This window comes from Dromiciops gliroides, chromosome 4 (genome assembly GCF_019393635.1).
Source record: "Dromiciops gliroides isolate mDroGli1 chromosome 4, mDroGli1.pri, whole genome shotgun sequence".
Lineage (NCBI taxonomy): Eukaryota > Metazoa > Chordata > Mammalia > Microbiotheria > Microbiotheriidae > Dromiciops > Dromiciops gliroides.
Genome location: NC_057864.1, coordinates 129969265 through 129987858, shown reverse-complemented (window position 1 = coordinate 129987858; position 18594 = coordinate 129969265). Strand labels below are relative to the sequence as shown.

At 42.1% G+C, this 18594-nt stretch overlaps 1 protein-coding gene across 1 annotated transcript; it reads left to right on the top strand.

The window, feature by feature from the left end:
- The first annotated feature begins 17511 nt into the window (after nucleotides 1–17511).
- Nucleotides 17512–18384, top strand: LOC122756309 (brain acid soluble protein 1 homolog). Its single transcript, XM_044005534.1, has one exon. The coding sequence runs from the start codon at nucleotides 17665–17667 to the stop codon at nucleotides 18382–18384; it is 720 nt and encodes a 239-aa protein (XP_043861469.1). The 5' UTR covers nucleotides 17512–17664.
- The last annotated feature ends 210 nt before the right edge of the window (nucleotides 18385–18594 follow it).

Sequence of the window (18594 nt, the reverse complement as noted above, 5' to 3'; positions counted from 1 at the left end):
TTATAACATCATGGAACCAAACAGCCTGGACAGTATACTGAACGGTCAGCTCAGATTGACTGTGCAGGAGCTGCCGGTGCAGGAGCTGCCCGTGCAGCCAGGAGCGTATAGACACCTGCACAGAGGGAGTTGCCCCAAGAGCTGCACAGCTAGTTCCCCCACGTTTGCTACATGCATGGGTTTTTGGTTTTCCGTGTGGGTGGAAGAACCTCCCCGCCCCCACCTCCCCCCTTGCCTGTGAGGAGTGTTTCAGTCTTACTCGTTTACCCAGACTCAAGTCTTTGCCCTGAATAGTCAAAGGGATGAGAGAGTTCCTATGGGGAAGTCTGAGCAGATTCCTCTCTCTGCTTTATCATCCATTATTATTGTCATTAAATATTTATTGGGCACTTTTTGAACTATACTGAGTGTTGGTGATTATGCAAGGTACAGTGTGAGGTACAAAAAAATGGAACCCATCAGTTACTGTATTCAGGGGCCTTATGATCTGGTAGTGGAGGAAAGATCCCTTCTTTATATCATTTTGTGGCTAGGTAATTATAAAAAGACCTTATATTTTTACAGCATAGCACTGTGACTTGTCAAAACACTCTCATAGCCATTATCTCATTCTGTGTTCTCACTTATTCATGCCCTTGGGGCTCAAAGCCATGCCTTTTTTTTTTTTTTTTTTTGCCGGGCAATGAGGGTTAAGTGACTTGCTCAAGGTCACACAGCTAGTATGTGTCAAATGTCTGAAGCCGGATTTGAACTCAGGTCCTCCTGAATCCAGGGCTGGTGCTTTACCACTGCACCATCTAGCTGCCCCCCAAAGCCATGCCTTTTCTTTTCTTTCTTTTTTTCTTTTTTGGTGAGGCAATTGGGGTTAAGTGACTTGCCCAGGGTCACACAGCAAGTAAGTGTTAGGTATATGAGGTCAGGTCCTCCTGACTGCAGGGCCGGTGCTCTATCCACTGAGCCACCTAGCTTTCCCTAAAGCCATGCCTTTTAAGCCTTTTTCCAGGATCCATTTTTTAACCAAATTGGGTTTTAGGCTTACCCATCATCCCAATCAGTTACTCAATCATCAACCTATCAACAAGTGTTTATTATGGACCAGGCACTGAACTAGGCCTTGGGGATATAAAACCCCCAAACCCCTCAAAGCCTATTCTCAAAAGCTTATAATTTATAAGAGATTGCACATACATAAATACTACATAATAAATATATAGCACATGCTTGGGGAGTCCTTGTCCCACACCCCCACTTCCACTAATGAGTTAAGTCCCTAAACCGTAGTTACTATATCCTTTCAGGACTCCCTGAGGGATTGGGGGTCGGGGAAGAGGTGTCTTTATGATGCTATATAACTCATGAGCTCCCACCATTGTGTTTCCCCTCACGATTATCAATAACATTAATCAGCCAGATTAATTAGTTTTTATTTATTTATTTATTTATTTTTGGTGAGGCGATTGGGGTTAAGTGACTTGCCCAGGGTCACACAGCTAGTAAGTGTCAAGTGTCTGAGGCTGGATTTGAACTCACATACTCTTGACTCCAGGGCTGGTGCTCTATCCACTGCGCCACCTAGCTGCCCCTGATTAATTAGTTTTTAGAAAAGGATATTTATTAAGGTGATATAGTAATGACAGTTGGTACAAAACCTTGCCCAAGTGTCTGTGGCATACCCTCTCAGAAGTCTACACAAAGTACAGAGGGAAATGGATTTAGGTTTAGAAAGCGTGTATAGCAAAGGAGTAACTCTCTGGAAGTACTTTTGCTAGTGTCCAAATATCTAGGCTTTTTGTAGAGCCTTGAATTTGCCTTCCTTCTTCTTACCTTGGCTCCTGATATAGATGCTGTCATCAGCTGATCCAAGGAGGTTTCTAGGATGGGGATGGGAAGCCTTCTGGACTCTTGAGGTTCTGAAGGTGTCAAGGGGTATTGGGGGACAACACCAAGACCAAAACGAAGGCTTGGGGCTCTGCTCTTTTTTTCAGTTCCTTCTTAGGGACTTAGCTAACTAGAAAGTTCTGTTCTCTCCACCTTGTTCAATTCCTGGGTTTCAAACTGGTTTAGTTCACCTAGGGCAGTGAACAGAGTGTTGGATTTAAAGTCAGGAAGTCTAACGTCAGATAATTACTGTCTGTGTGACTCTAAACAAATCACTTCACTTGTCTCAGTCTCAGTTTCCTCATTTGCAAAATGGGGATAATAATAGCACTTACTTCCCAAGGTTGTTGGAAGGAAGAGGGAAAAAATTTTTATATAGACTCCCATATAAAATTAGATAATGTATGTGAAGTGCTTTGCAAAACTTAAAATGTTATATAAATGCTAACTATTAAAGAAGACTCACAGGGCATGGCCAGGTTTTCTCATCCAGTCTGAATAGTTCAGCCTACTAAAGTGTCCAGGTCATGTTCACACCTAGTGAACAATGGAGGTATAATTTCACCTGATAAATGTCATAGCTAAATGGAAGTGAGATGATTTCTATTTGTACCCTTATAAATACTCATAGAGCAAATATAAAATACATATAAGGTAGTTAGGAAAGGTTTTGTGTTTGAACTAAGTCCTGGAAGGAAGTGAGGGATTCTGTGAGATGAGATGAGATGAGATGAGAAAGGAGTTCATTCTAGGCATGAGGGGAGGGGAACAACCAGTGAGTGCAAGGCTTGGCCATGAGAGATGGACTCCCATATGTGTGAGGAATAGAGAGAATACCAGTCTGTTCAAACTGACAAGCAAGAAGACTTTGTGGGTACTTGACACCATCCTTAGGATGGTATCCTTCCAGATAATGCTGTCGGTTCCCCGTTGTGACCAGCTGCTCAGAGGCACAATTGTCTAGAAATAAAATGGAATTTCTTGGTAGATAATGAGTTCTACATCACTGGAAATCTTAAAAAAAATAAAAGCCCTCGTGATCCCTGGCACCTGCTAAACTATAGAGGGACTTCTGGTAGGGCTGAACTAAATGATCTCTTGAGCTTCCTATAATTTCAAAGTTCTCCTGGGGAAACCTTGGCGACTGGGTCCTAAAAAAATGAAAGACTGTAAGCTCCTTGAGAGCAGGAACTGTTTGTTTTTGTATCTCCCCTTCTCACCAGGCACTTACTAAATGCTTGTTGAATTGAGCTGAATTAAATGTACTCCTCCTGGGGCAGCTAGGTGGTGCAGTGGATAGATCACTGGCCCTGGATTCAGAAGGAGCTGAGTTCAAATCCGGCATCAGACACTTACTAGCTATGTGACCCTGGGCAAATCACTTAACCCCAATTGCCTCACCAAAAAATAAACCCAAAACCCAACAAAAACAAAAAAAATTTACTCCTCCCTTTATCACTAAGAGAGAGGAATCGGAGTTGGTCCTCTGCTCTTCCTCAAACAATGAGGCTGCATGTTACTTTTTTGGTGACTTCTTATCCCTTCAAGCCTGCTCTGAATGTTTATTTGCCTGAAGTTTGTCCCTGTGCATCCTGCCACTTCCAGGAATCCTATCTCTCTTCCCTTAGGAATAAACTTGCAATTATGGCAACTGTTAGGAAAGGAAGGAAAGAAGGGAGGAAGGAGGAGGAAGAGGGGAAAAAATAAAGTGGAAAGAGCACTGGGTTTGGAGTCACGGGGCCTAACTAAGGATACGACTTAGCTCTGCTATTTAATTTCTTTGTGAACTTCGTGATGTTCCCCGCTCTAGGCCTCAGTTTCCTCATCTACAATATGAAGGGAAGGACTGGACTTCTTGCAGCCCTAAATTTATGTTAAGGGGTGGGAGAATTCAGATCACGTCAGGACAAGGGAAACATTGGAGGGGAAGGGAAGGATGGGAAGATGAGAGAAACTAAAGGGGGAGTGGAAGAGCTCTCCAAGCCACTGATGATCTAAGCATTTCCAGCTCTTTGAATGCTAGCGTCTCTAATTGTCTGCCCCCTAAGGTTCATAGCCCATAGTCGTAGAGCTGGAGGGGGCCTCAGAATCCCTTCTTTTAGTGGATAAAGGACTTGAGGCCCAAAGAAGCTGAGTGACCTGCGTGATGTCACAGAAGGTCACACTTTCCTTCTATAGAAAGACCTCAACTGTAGTTTACTCAATGCCAACTCATTATTGTTGAAAGTGGGGAGGGGAAGAAAAAGCCTGGATGATATACAACTACCCCTCCCTCCCCCCCCACTCTGAGATAATCCAACTAAAATTCAAGTAAATTATTTCTGCAGTCTAGGTATTTGATTTTAGAATGTGGTCAGAGTTGTAATCAGTTCAGACTTATGGTTAGACACATACATACTTTCTCAGGCACTCACATCGTTACCTTCCACTGGGCCTGGCTTGAATGCTCTCCTGGTTGAGTTGCCTCAATACTGTAAAAAGGTAGGAGAAATTCTCTGCTTACAGAAAACAGAGAGCTGACTGTACTTGGCCTATGTTTAATAGAAGGATCAGAATTTTAAAATAACTCAAAGGACTGAACTTCATCAATTGATATAATGCATTTTAAACGCATAAGGCAAAGAAAATAGGATGAAAATTTTTATTTTAGAGTGAAATTTTATATATATATATATATATATATATTTGCCTCAGTTGATGCACCTGGTCCTTCTAGTATTAATGGCCTGTCCTGTCTTTTCTCATTCTCCCTCCATAATTCCCTCTTTCTTCACCTCTAAAGGGACTCTGACCCACATCCCAGTGTATGATACCAGTGTATATGAGAAATGTAGACAATACCCAGCACAAGCTGGGTGGTGACAGGAAGGGTCACAGGGAACTGTCAGTACTTTAATGGATTCTTGGAAAAAAAGGAATAAAACTAAATGGAAAAACAAAACAAAACAAGACTCAGCCCAACAAATTCTGTATTATCACGCCTTAACATTTTTTTCTTCTCATAAAACTGACACGTGAACAAAGCACCCCCTTTTCTTTTCAAGGATTTTGCTTCCCAAGGACAGAAACAAATGTCACAATTGTGCTTGCCAAAGTACCCAGTGTTTCAACAAACTGTTTTCTTCCTGTGTCTGCTTTTATCAAGGAAAACTAGAGAAGCCCTCTTTTCCCCTCTCCTGATGACGCAGTGGGTTTTCAGCTTGACATCCCTTCACTTGGCTTTTCCCCACTTCCTGTCCTCTGTCTTCAACTTTAAAATTAGTCCTGGGGCTAACCAACAGAGAGGCCTGGACGGCACTTTTCTGGCTCTAGCCCTCACTCTGTGAGAATGGGTAGGCAACTTCACCTCTTGTTTTCATTTTCCTCGGTTGTAAAATGAATCACAGGATGATAAAAATTTAGAGCTCTGAGATGATCTCCTCGAGTCCCTTTTAGGTCTTTAGGCAGCTGTGTGGAGCACAGTGAAAATGAAGCCAAAGTTACAGAGACAATTCATGTGGCTTCAATCTATTCCATAGTCCCTAATTCCAGACTCTTGTCCCAGCCAGCTAGTTAGTGCAATTGACCTGAAGACAGGAGGAACTGAGTTCAAATCAGACCTCAGACACTTATTACCCTATGGGACCCTGAACAATCACTTAACTGTTGTCTGACTCAGTTTCCCCATCTGTAAAATGGAACTAACAGTTGCACCCACCTTTCAGGGTTGTTGTGAGGACAAAATGAGATAATATTTGTAAAATGCTTTGCAAACATTAAAGCACTATATAAATGCTAGTTATTATTATTCTGTTAATAGGGCTATAACCACAAATAACAAATTAGGCTTCCTTTCAAACTCATTAAACACTTTGCTCAAAATTACTTTATTAGATTATGACTTTGTTCGCTTGTGAGAGACAATATATAGCATCTATTCCTGAAATACTCGTGCCAATTATCTATTTGTGTGATTCTCTGGAAAATGCAGTACAGAAAGGAGGGGGGAAACTTAATTGGGAAATAAGGGGTAGATTAGTTCATAGGCAGCAGAGTTATTATATGGGGGTGGGGGGAGTCGTGGGAGTTAGGGCTAACTGCAATTGGACCCTGGGAATCACTTACTCCATGTAGGGATGCAAAGGACTCAGTTGGAAGTCTCTCCTTCTCCATATTGATTTGTGAAGTAGGGAGGATTTTATTAAACAGGGGGCTGGGGATGAGGTGGTATTTACAGTCTATATGGAGTAGCAACCAACACCCTGAGCTTTCTGGGCTTTTTTGTTTTGAATCAACAGAGGAGCAGAGGGTCATCCAGTGGCCTTTGGTTTCTGTATCTCCCATCTGTCATAGACTGTCTAAGGTGTCAATCGACCTTAGTCCCTTCAGAGGGGATGTCACAACCAGTTAATCTATAAGAGCCATTTTTGCAAATTCTAAGATGTTACAAGTTGGCCACATGCTGGGCATTTTTATGTGCCTGGAGAACTATTTCTGGTGCTACATTTGTACAAAATTCCTGCATTTGACCTTGTATCTCTGGCACGAGTACCATGGGTGACACAGTGGACTGGCAAAGAGAGCATGATTAGATCAGTACCTATTCCTCTTATTGGAAAAACAGGGTGTACTCTTACTAATGTTAACTAAAGAGTTTGGAATTTTCTTAACTTTTTGTAGTTGAATTCTGAGGCTTCTGCTGACAGACAGTAGCTTTCTCAGTCCCATCAAGATATATTTCCATCCCCACCATCTGGACACACTCAGAACACTCCCTGACGACTTCTGATTTCCATGCCCTTTTCCTAACACGAGGCAACCACTTAGATGTGATTGGAAGGGCTCTAGATGAAGACCCACTGCTTGCAAACTGCTTCCCCATCAGCACACCATTAGAGTCACTCAGTGGGTTAGAATCTAAATGCCATGATTTAGCTCACGAACCATTAGTTACTCAGATTGGTTGTTTTTAAATGCTGATGATGAGGTTTGAAACATACCCTGGAGTTGTCAGAGACAAGCAGATGGAGTGTGGGAGCAGGGAAGAAAGGCCACTTGAGGGTCCCCCTCTGAGAAGAGTAGGCCTGGGGGAATGGGGTGCCTACATGGATCAGGAGGATGAAGAAGGGGGAGGAAGAAAAGGTTCATTTGGGTCTCCTTTTTTTTTTTTTTGGGCAAGAACAAGTGCCCCTGTGAGTAAATGCTACCTTTAGGTCATGCTCTCTCCCTCTTTGTCCTCTCTAAACACCCCGCCCCACACCTCAGTTGGGACATATTCTGAGAAGGATCAAATCTGAGCCTCATTTGAAAAGTTTAACACAATACATTGGCCGGGTGGGGACCCAGGAAGAAAGAAGGCTGCTGGCTGGCTTGTTGGTAAAAGCTAACGACTGAGTTTAGATACTCTCCCCATCACTTGGCCAGCCCCAACTGCCTCTCAGTTCCTGTGGTGAGCTCTGCTCTGCTTATCCAGATCAAGGGAGAAAATACCTCATCTGATACTTGGTTACTCCTCAGCTGCACCTCTCCTCCCCCTCCCACCAAGACTAAAGGGCAGGAAGAACATTAGCAATCTCCAGGTTCTCTTTTCCCAGTTCAAAAGCTATCTTATCATTCCATCTCTTTATATTTATAGAGTTCCTGCCGCTCTCTCTAATCTTCTCTCCCATCCTCCTCATCTTACAGATGAGGAAATGGAGGCCCCAGAGGTAAAATGACCTCCCCAGAGTCAGAGGGATATCAATAATAGTCTCAACACCTTAAGAAATAGTTCAAAGCTATAATAGGTATTTTGGGGGTGACTCAGTCTCATACCTGGTATCTGAACAAATACAGATTATGAAGAATCATATTTTATGCAAAGTTTCCATTTTTGACACAAACAAGAAATTAGGCTTCTTTTCAAACTCATTAAACACTTTGCTCAAAATTACCTTATTAGATTATGACCTTGTTCACTTGTGAGAGACAGTATATGGCATCTATTCCTGAAATACTCGTGCCAATTATCTATTTGTGTGATTCTCTGGAGAATGCAGTACAGAAAGGAGGGGGAAACTTAGCTGGGAAATAATAGGTAGTCTAGTTCATGGGCAGCAGAGTATTATATGGGGGGGTAGTGAGAGATAAGGCTAAAAGGATGAATTGGGGACCAACTATGGATGGTATTGAGTTCCAGACTGAGGAATTGGAACTTAGATCTATAGAAAAACTACACATAAAGTTGACCAGCTGATTCTTTGGTTTTCAATTCTGAATAGTTCTTTGAGTGAATGCATTAATTAATAAAAACATTTATGCTATATGCTATGATATATATAATATACACATACACATACTCATATATATATTATATATATATATATAGAGAGAGAGAGAGTGTGTGTGTATGTACCTAAGTGACATGGGCATGTATATAGCATATATACTAGATGCTTTATATTCATGCACATATATATGCTACATGCTTTATATATTTGTGTAATATATACACATATATACAACTATATATTTACTTTTGTATATAGCACACATACTATATGCTTTACATATCTGTATAAATATCATATGTGCTATATCTTTATACATACATAAGTATATATCTATATACACATATACCAAACACATACACACACACACATATGCACACACAGTCCCTTTAGTTGAATCATGTTCAACTCTTTGTCAGCCCATTTGGTGTTTTCTTGACAGAAATACTGGAGTGGTTTGCCATTTCCTTCTCCAATAAGGAAACTGAGGCAGACAGGGTTAAGTGACTTGCCCAGGGTTACACAGCTAATAAGTGTCTGAGGCCAGATTTGAACTCATGAAGATGAATCTTTTTGACTCTAGAACTGGCACTCTATCTACTGCACCATATGCATATATTATGTCTATATGTATGTATATATATACACATATACACATAAAATATATAATATATAAAATAAGGATATATATACACACATGCATATATATATATCTATATTCCTATATCCATATATCATATATACAATATGCTTTATGTACATGTGCTCATGGTAATACCTACACACATACCATATTTACTACATGCTTTATATATACCTATGCTAGCTACTGGAGATACAAACACAAACATAAGACAGTTTTCTGCTCTCAAGAAGTTCACATTCTAACTGGTGGAGACAACCCGTGTAGGAAGGGGAATAGCTTCTAGGGAAGGGAGATTTGGTTCTGGGAGTTACAGAGAAGGAAAGTGGAGCCACTGGGCAGTAGATTGTTCCACTCTTTCTGGTATCGGTGGTAAAATTTATTTGTTATTTTCAGAGCAAAATAGGGTAGGATGAAGAGGGGAGGGCAGATGTCGAGATAGTCAGGTAGGCCTTGGTTTCCTGGGAAATGGCTGGATGGGATGGCTAGATACAGTATTAGGTGAATGTGTCATCACCAACCAGTCAAGGTTGTTGATTAGCCCCAATCAACCCTGGAGCAGAATTCTAAACCTTAGTAGACTAATTATGGTGGGAGCTGGGAGAGAAAGACTAAGGTCTCTAGAGTTCCTGTCTGGAGGATGGCTGTTTCAAGTGGAGGGAAAGGAGAAATATTTTTTTGTTTGTTTGTTTGTTTGGGTTTTTTTTGGTGAGGCAATTGGGGTTAAGTGACTTGCCCAGGGTCACACAGCTAGTAAGTGTCAAGTGTCTGAGGCTGGATTTGAACTCAGGTCCTCCTGACTCCAGGGCTGGTGCTTTATCCACTATGTCACCTAGCTGCCCTGGGGAAAGGAGAAAGATGACCAAATGTCCAGGTAAGCCCTTGTTTCTTAGTACATGGCTTGTTGGGATGAGGTAGGATAGATATGGTGGATTACATGAATTGGCTCTCACCTACCAATCCCATTGAGTGGCCTATCAATCTAACATCTTTCACATTTTTTTAAAGCTGATTTGCTCCCAAAACATCTGAAACAATATAAGGTGATGGTAAATGTACATGTATTATTGATGTGGATAAGGGAAGGAAGGGAGCTCTCCTCTTGCTGCTTTTGAAGTATTTCCTTTAAAAAAAAAAACACAAAAAACCCAGGTGCAGCTAGGTGGCATAGTGGATAGAGCACCAGCCCTGGATTCAGGAGGACCTGAGTTCAAATCCCACCTCAGACACTTGCCGCTTACTAGCTGTGTGACCCCGGGCAAGTCACTTAACCCTCTTTGCCCCGCAAAACAAAAAACAAACCCAAAACCTTAGACCTAATTCCTTAACTCAGAAAGTAAAATAAGTTCAAATTCCAGGCCCCAGGCAAAATTCTGATAAGGCCCTACCCTTTTTCCAGGCCCCAAACTAAAGAAACATCCTCTTTTGTGCATCCTGTCCCATCTCAACCCTCCATTCTTCAACCCCTTCCTTTTTTTTTCATGGACTTCCACCTAGAAGGGGAGAATTGGTCTACAAATGATCATCCTTTTCAAACAGGTACACAGGCAGATTAGATTTACTGCATACCACCCCCATCTAACATTCATTTTTTAATCTGTCCTGAAAACCTATATCTGATTTCACTAGAGTGTTCAAAGGTTTGTGGTATGGGGTAAAATTGTGTGAATTACAGAGTGTCCTGACCTGAACTGCCCCTGTGTGCTGACCCCAGAGCTCAGCCGGCACACTGAGAGTGCAGACAGTGCAGTCAGCCAAGCCTTGATGCAGTCCCTTGTTTTCCTGGAAGTAATCCTTTCAAATCAAAGAAATGATAAGCATAACAGTAACCATCCTGTTCCAGCTCCTGCCAAGGCTTTTGACACCCCCCTCCCCCCCCCCCCCAAAGGCTCTCAGAGAACTTTCAGAGGGAACCAACAGATAGCTGACCTACTGCTCCAATGTGGCCACCTCTCAAATGCCATTGTTGGACGGGATTATCTAATCTGCTCCCTTTTCCATATTTAGCCACAAATTTCTCAAAAAAGGAAATATTTACAGAGTTTGGAGATTGGAGGCAGGGGTCAAACTGTCAGTTGAACCTTGAGTTCTTTGAATATCTGAAAAGGGGAGTGGAGAGGAGGAGGAGGAGGAGAAAGAAGAGGAGGAGGAGGAGGGAGAAACATCAATACCCTTAAGGCTTTGGACCAAAGAGCTGATGAAATTCTTTTGGGCTCTCCCTTATCAGACAATTACAGTAGCCAAGGATAAAGACTCAGATGGTGGGAGTGTAATTCATGGGACATGAATAAGTCTAAAGGAGAACAGAGAACAGTTGCAAACATGTCACAGCAAGAAGAGAATGGACCCAAGGCTTGAGAAAGTTCTCCTTGACCCTAACAACCCTGTCCTCGTTGTTCTCCATTCACCTCCTACATGCCTTGGAATGCAACAAGGGCACTCCATCTCTGTGACTGTTATTTGCTACAGACCTTGGGGAGGGATATGGGGTGGAAGTGGAGTGGGCAAAGTATGTGGGGCTGGGGGAAGGGAATATGCTGGGTGTTGAGCACCACTGGGGAGATCCAGTTGGACTTCTTAGATATCCAAGGGACACTACCTCCCTTAGTGCCTGTTCTTTTTTCTGATGTTTCTGGTCCCATTCCCTCTCTTCTTCCAGGCCTTTTAAAGTGTTTTATTCCCTCTGACTTCTTCCCTTCTGAAGGAAGGAGGAGAGTACTGGACTAGTCAGCCTCATGGGTATGTGGCTACTTCTCTGTTGCTGCTTGGTCATGGGAAAGCAAATGAAGAGATTAGACTGATTGGGGATTTTTAACCTGGGATCCATGAACTTGTTTCTTTTAATATTTTGATAATTGTATTTCAATATAATTGGTTTCCTTTGGAATCCTATGTAATTTTCTTTTATACATTTAAAAACATTATTCTGAGAAGGGATCTATAGGCTTCACCAGACTGCCTAAAAATGTTAAGAAGTCTTAGAGTAGACTAGATGGTTCCTTCTGAGGCTCCTTCTAGCTCTAGAGTCAATGGTTAATATTTGTTTATTAAGTATGTACTATGTGTCAGGCACTGTGCTAAGTCCTGGGGGCACAAAGATGAAAAAAGGATAGTTCTTTCCCTGAAGGGGCTTACAGTCTAATAGGGGAAGACAACACACAAAAGGAAACTGAAAATCTAGGGGAGGGAGATTATATCCAACATGGAGGCATAGTGGAAAAATCAGAGAGGGCCCAGAATAGTGCAGCTGGATGAGAAATGAGCAATCAACAGAACCATGATCCTATAATTCCCATCTAGTTCTAAAATTAAGATCCCTTACTTTAGTGGATTGAGTTTTGGAAGATTAGGTGAATCCATCCAAAGTGAATTTGTCTGGGTGGATATAGTTTCTGATCTGCCCAAAGTCACCTGTCAATGTGTACACATTGAGCCCCATCTTCAGGCATGGCTGAAGCTATGGCAGACCTTCCAACTCTCTGCTCAGCTACTGGTAGCCTGTTGAATAATGGAGGAGGACTAGTAAAAGTTACAGGTGTCACATCCAAGTCATCCCTGCCTACCAGCAAGACAGAGTCACACACAGACCGGCCGGTGAGCTCCTTACATGAGACAGAAAGAGCCCCTCCTTTTCCCACTCAGTCCTTGAGTTCTATCCCATGGTCCATCTCTTCCTGAGCAGGCCTCCTGAGTGTTTGCTTCTTGGGGATGGTAGATTCAGAGGCTTCTTTGAACTTTAGGAATTCAGTTTTAATTCAATCAATCAATAAGAATTTATTAAATGCTTACTATGTGCTAAATTCTATGCTTAGTTGAAGACACATTGAAAAAGGCAAAACAGTCTCTGCTCTCAATAATGTACATTCTAATGGAAGAGACAATGCATACATAAATAGGCATATGCAAAAAAATATACAAAGTATATCGAAGATAACTTAGAGAAGAAGGCCCTAGCAGCTGGGGTGGGGTATGGTGGGACCTGAAAGGGAAGGCCTTTGGCAGAAGGTAGTATTGGTGCTAAGGCTTGAAGGAGGCCCAGATTTTTAAGAGGTGGAAGTAAGGAGGGAGAGCATTCAAGGCAGAAGGTATAGCCAGTGCAAAGGCCTAGAGATGGGAGATAGAGTGCACAGCACAGTGCCTGGCGAATTGTAAGCAATGAAAAGTTCTTGTTGATTGATTATCATGATTACTTCCCATGATCAGTCTCCATACTTTATCATTTTTGCCTCAGTAAGTTACCAAAGAGTCACTGAGGCAGAAGGGATAAAGGTGGAAACTTTAGCAATGATCAGTTCCAGTTTATAGATGAAGAGAGATGAGTAACTTCTCCAAAGTCACACAGAGGCTAAATAGCAGGGCTAGGATCCAAAACCCCAGTCCTGACTCTAATTCTATTATATCACATTGCATTTTCCTTGTGAAGGAAAGAGTTGAGGTGAATATTTTGGCAAAAGTAAGATGTGGAAAGGGATTTGATCTGAATTATCCAGCTAATCAACCAGTCAAAAACATTTACAAGGTATTCTCTGTGTTTAGCACCATACTAGGCACTATGACGGATTTAAGGATGCCACTAACTAGCAGTGTGACCTTGAGTATTGATCATTTTCCTAGCTCTAAAATGAGGAGTTTGTTGTTGTTGTCGAGTCTGTTTCAGTTGTGCCCAACTCTTTAAGACCCCATTTGGAGTTTTCTTGGCAAAGATACTGGAGTGGTTTGTCATTTCCTTCTCCAGCTCATTTTACAGATAAGGAGACTAAGGCAAACAGGGTTAAGTAACTTGCCCAGGGTCACACAGCTAGTAAGTATCTAGGGTTGAATTTAGACTCATGAAGATGAGTCATCCTGATTCCAAGCCCTGTGTCTCCTAGCTATCTCCCAAAACAGCCCTAGCATTCTATGAATCTGTGATTCCATAGCTCAGTATCTAACTATAAATCATTATTGGTAGTACCATCTTCACCAAGGGCAGTGCTAAGCCTGTACAGGACACTCTGAGAATAGCAGAACTGACCATGATAATTACAATATCATTTTCTATAATCTCAGTGTGAAGGGACCCTGGAGGCCAGCTCATAACTGACCATAACAACTGGCCATCTGGCCTCTGCTTGAAGACATAGTCTGGGAAGAGGATCCCCTCTAGCTGCTGAGACAACCTGTTTCATTTGTAGAGAGCTCTAATTCTTAGGAAGTTTTTCTTTCCATCAAGTCTATATTTTCCTTTCTGAAATTCTTCCCAGCATTCCTGTTTCTGCCCTCGAAGGCCCACAATCCTTTCTCCAGATGACAGTCCTTCAGATACTTGAAGCCATTTATCACATCTACCCTAAGTCTTCTCTTTTCCAACCTAAACATTTCCAGTTCTTTTAACCAGTCCTCATCTGGCATGAACTTGAGGCACATCACTGTCTTATGTACCCTCTTTTTGGATGCTTCCTAGCTTCCCCATATCCTTCCTAGAACATGGCACCCAGAACTGAACAAAATATTCCAAATGTGATCTAACCAGGGCAGAGTGTGCAACAATGCCATCACTATTCTCTCTCTAGACACCTTTTTTCTATAAATGCAGCCTGATATAACGTTAGATTTTTTTTGGTTTCCATTTCATACTATTGACTATTATTGAGCTTACAGTTGACTGGGACTTCCATATCTTTTCCAGACAAATTGCTATCTTATACTTGGGAAGATTCTCCCCTCTGCTGTGTCACTAGTGTGAACTCTTATGCCACTTACTTTGATGTACCTATAGCATTTGTGTTAGATATGAAGGGCCCAGGTCATTGTGGTAACCTCTTACTTCTATGGTTCTTGCCCCTACTCAGAAGGCACTTGGAAATAATATCAGTATTTGATATTGCCCTAAAGGGTAGTCATCAATTCCCCTTATAAGCACTCAGGTTCACAAAGATTTGAACGTAGTATATATTTTATTTAAACAGAAAGGACTCATTCTCAAACTCATATAAGAGCAAGAGAGTTTCTTTTACCTTTCTGGTGGGTCTCCACTATCCCTCCATCCCCATTCTGCCCACTCCAGTAGAGATCTTTGACTCACAGTTCTACTCTGAGCAGAGCTCATAAAGGGGACAAGGTCAAGAGCTCTACTTCCCCATAACTCCCTGCTCTTTGGCTTTCCCTTTACAGATGAAATTCCTCCAGAATGGTGCTTAACCCTTCCTTTTCCCTTTGCCTTTCCTCTATGGCAGCTGGGTCAGGCCTTACAAATTACTTTGGAGATTCTCCAAGTCTAAAAAAGCACTGGAACTAAGATTTGAGATGGATGGATTTGCTTGTACCTTTTCCAGGAGCCTGTGACAATACAAAAAGGGGACAGGAAGATGGAGGGTGGGGCAGGTCAGGCAATTATGAACACAGTGGGAAAGTTTCATGTCCCTGCTACATACTACTCCTGCCATTTATCGTACATGGACTTCTGTTTTATTGATTTAAGATTATTTAATCAGTCAACTTACCAGCAAATTATTAAGTACCACACAGTATGTCAAGCATTGTGTTAGGCCCTGAGAATACCAAGAGAAGAATGAAATGGTCTTTTCCCTCAAGGAGCTTATATTTTACTGGAGAAGAAAACATGTATATAAATAGATGCAAAATAAATGCAGAGAATTTGGGGGAAGTGGACTCTAAGGGCTGGGTGAATCAGGAAAGGTACATAGGTGATGGCAGAGCAAAATTCTGAAAGAAAGAAAGGATCATAAGGTGAGGTGAGAGTGCATTTCAGGGATGGGTGAGAGTTAGGAACAGAGATGGGAGATGAGTGTTGTGTGTGAGGAACAGGAAGAAGGCCACTTTGATTGGACCCCAGAGGATGGGAAGGGGAGAAATGTATAGTAAGATTGGAAAGGTAACATGGATCCTCATTGGTAGGGGCTTTGAAAGCTTATATTTGGTTCTAGAGACAACCGCCATTGTAGCTTATTGAGTAGGGCAGTGTCATGGTTAGACTTCTACTTTATGAAAGTTTTTGTGGCACGTATGTCAAAGGTGAATAAGTGTGGAGGGACTTAGGGTAGGAAAACCAATTAGGAAGCTATTGGGTTAATAAAGGGGAGAGGTGATAGAGGACTGAGCTTAGATGGTAGCTTTGGGTAGAGAATAAGATGTTGTAGAGACAGAAATGACATAATTTGGCTATTTATTATATATGGGGGGAAAAGGAAAAAGCAAATAAGCATTTATATAGTGCCTACTATGTTCCAGGCATCGTGCTAAGTACATTATGTCATCTGATCCTCACAACTCTGCAAGGTGAGTGCTGTTATTATCTCTATTTTATAGTTGGGGAAACTGAGGCAAACATACCACTGAGGCTAAGAAAAATTTGATCAGTCTGCAAAAACTTTTGCTGTCAAAGGTCTTTACTTATTAAAATATATAAACTTTTAAAAACGAGTCTTTCTTTTTGTTTTTTCTTTTTCCAGGGGAGGAGGCACAAGATGTCACCCTCTGACCATTGAACAGGGTAAGTTTAGCACTAATTTGTTCAACAGATAATAAATTTATAGGATTATCAGAAACAGCAATTTTAAAAGTTGGGATATAATAATAACAAAAACACCAACATATTTATCTATCTATCTATCTATACATTTATTTATTCATCTAGCTGTCTGTCTGAATGTCTGTTTGTTTGTTCATTTATTTATTTATTCATTTATTCATTCATTGAGGGGCAATGAGGGTTAAGTGACTTGCCCAGAGTCACACAGCTAGTAGTGTCAAGTGTCTGAGGCTGGATTTGAACTCAGGTTCTCCTGAACCCAGCGCCAGTGTTTTATCTACTGTGCCACCTAGCTGCCCCCACAACAATATATTTATTTAGTATTTTAAGGATTGCACAGCATTTTATTCATCTCATCTCATTGGATCCTGCCAACACCCCTGTGAGATAGGTGCTACAGAGGATTTATTATTATTAATCAATCAATAAACATTTATTAAGCAACTACTATATTCCAGGCATAGTGCTAAGCACTGGGGATAGAAAAAAAGGACAAAAGACAGACCCTGGCCCTCCAAGAATCTCATAATCTAATGGGAGAGACAATAAGCAAACCAATAGGTACAAACCAACTATATACAGGACAAAATAGGAAGTAGTTAACAAGGGGAGGGCACTAAAATTAAGAGGGCTCCGGAAGGTATTATTATTATTTTACTAACGAGGAAACAAGTACAGAGAGGTTTTGTAACTTGCTAATCATACATTACTAGTAAGTATCTGAGTCTCATTACCATATTCAACCTCTGATGATTTGGTCTGAGAAGACAATCATGGCCAGCTGCATCTCTTGGTGTCTTTTTAGGCAACAGAATACTGAGTCAGATGGATAATTTGCCTCTGAAGTGGGGAGCTGGCCCTTTTAAAAGGATAGGCCTTAGCTGTGTAAGGGTAGTACCCTCCCCTTAAAATACAGGCTCCTTGAGGGCAGGAATAAGTTATTTATTTATTTAGCCCTAGCTCCTCCATAATAGATTTTTGTTGTTGTTGTTGTTTTTTGTTTTAGTGAGGCAATTGGGGTTAAGTGACTTTCCCAGGGTCACACAGCTAGTAAGTGTTAAGTGTCTGAGGCCGGATTTGAACGCAGGTACTCCTGACTTCAGGGCCGGTGCTCTATCCACTGCGCCACCTAGCTGCCCCCATAATAGATTTAAAAAGTAGTTAAAACAGGCAGTAGCAGCGGCGGCATTGCTCCAATAGGCTCCCCTCGCTCCAGTCTCCGCTCTTGAGTCCGGGAGAGACATCGCACCCCCCAGCCCCAGCCCAGCGGACCCTAGGCTCCCCGAGGCTCTGTTGGTGACACCGGGGCGCACCGCACACACACCGAGGGGGCGGAAAAGAGAAAAAAACCCAGAACTCCAAAGATGGGAGGCAAGCTTAGCAAGAAGAAGAAGGGATACAATGTAAATGATGAGAAAGCCAAGGATAAAGACAAGAAGGCGGAAGGAGCTGGTGCAGAAGAAGAAGAAACTCCCAAGGAGAATGATGAGACCCAGACAGTGGCAGAGACCACAGATGTCAAGGAGAGCAACAAAGAGGAGAAGACCGATAAAGATTCCCAGGTGACTGCTAACAAGACTGAAGATAAAGAAGCGGAGAAAGATGCAGCAGCCGGCAAAGAAGAGGCTCCGAAATCAGAGTCTGAGAAAGCAGAGGCTGTCCCTGATGGAAAGGTGGACCAGCAGAAGGATGCTGAGATGGAGCAGGCCCCTGCCTCTGCACCAGCGGCCAGCAGCGATGCTTCTAAGACTTCAGCGCCTGGCACTGAGGCAAAGGTCTCCCAGTCTTCAGAAGCCACAACGACTAGGAAAGTAGATGACAAGAGCAAAGAGGAAGGGGAAGCCAAAAAGACTGAGGCTTCCGCAGCTCCCGTCGCTCAAGAAACTAAAAGTGAAGTGGCGCCAGCTTCAGACTCAAAACCTAGCAGCAGCGAAGCTGCGTCTTCTTCCAAGGAGACCCCAGCAGGAAAGGAAGCCCCTAGCTCAACCCCTAAGGCCCAGGAACCTGCAGCCCCAGCAGATGAGGGTAAACCTTCTGAGGCTCCGACCGCTAATTCGGATCAAACTATAGCCGTGAAAGAGTAACATGGACCGCCTGTTAAAAAAAAAAAAAGTGATGATGATAATAATAATAATAATCACTTAAAAACAACCTGTCTATCTCTCTCTCTCTCTTTTTCCCCCAAGCTATAATAACTTGTTTCAAATCTGAAATAACGATATGTATTGCCCCCAAAAGAGGATGTCCCATCGAGGGAGGGAGGGAGAGGGTGGGGGAGAGAATCCAAATAGTAT

Coding starts and splice junctions, on each gene's coding strand:
- LOC122756309 (XM_044005534.1), top strand. CDS start 17,665: ATGGGAGGCAAGCTTAGCAAGAAGAAGAAGGGATACAATGTAAATGAT.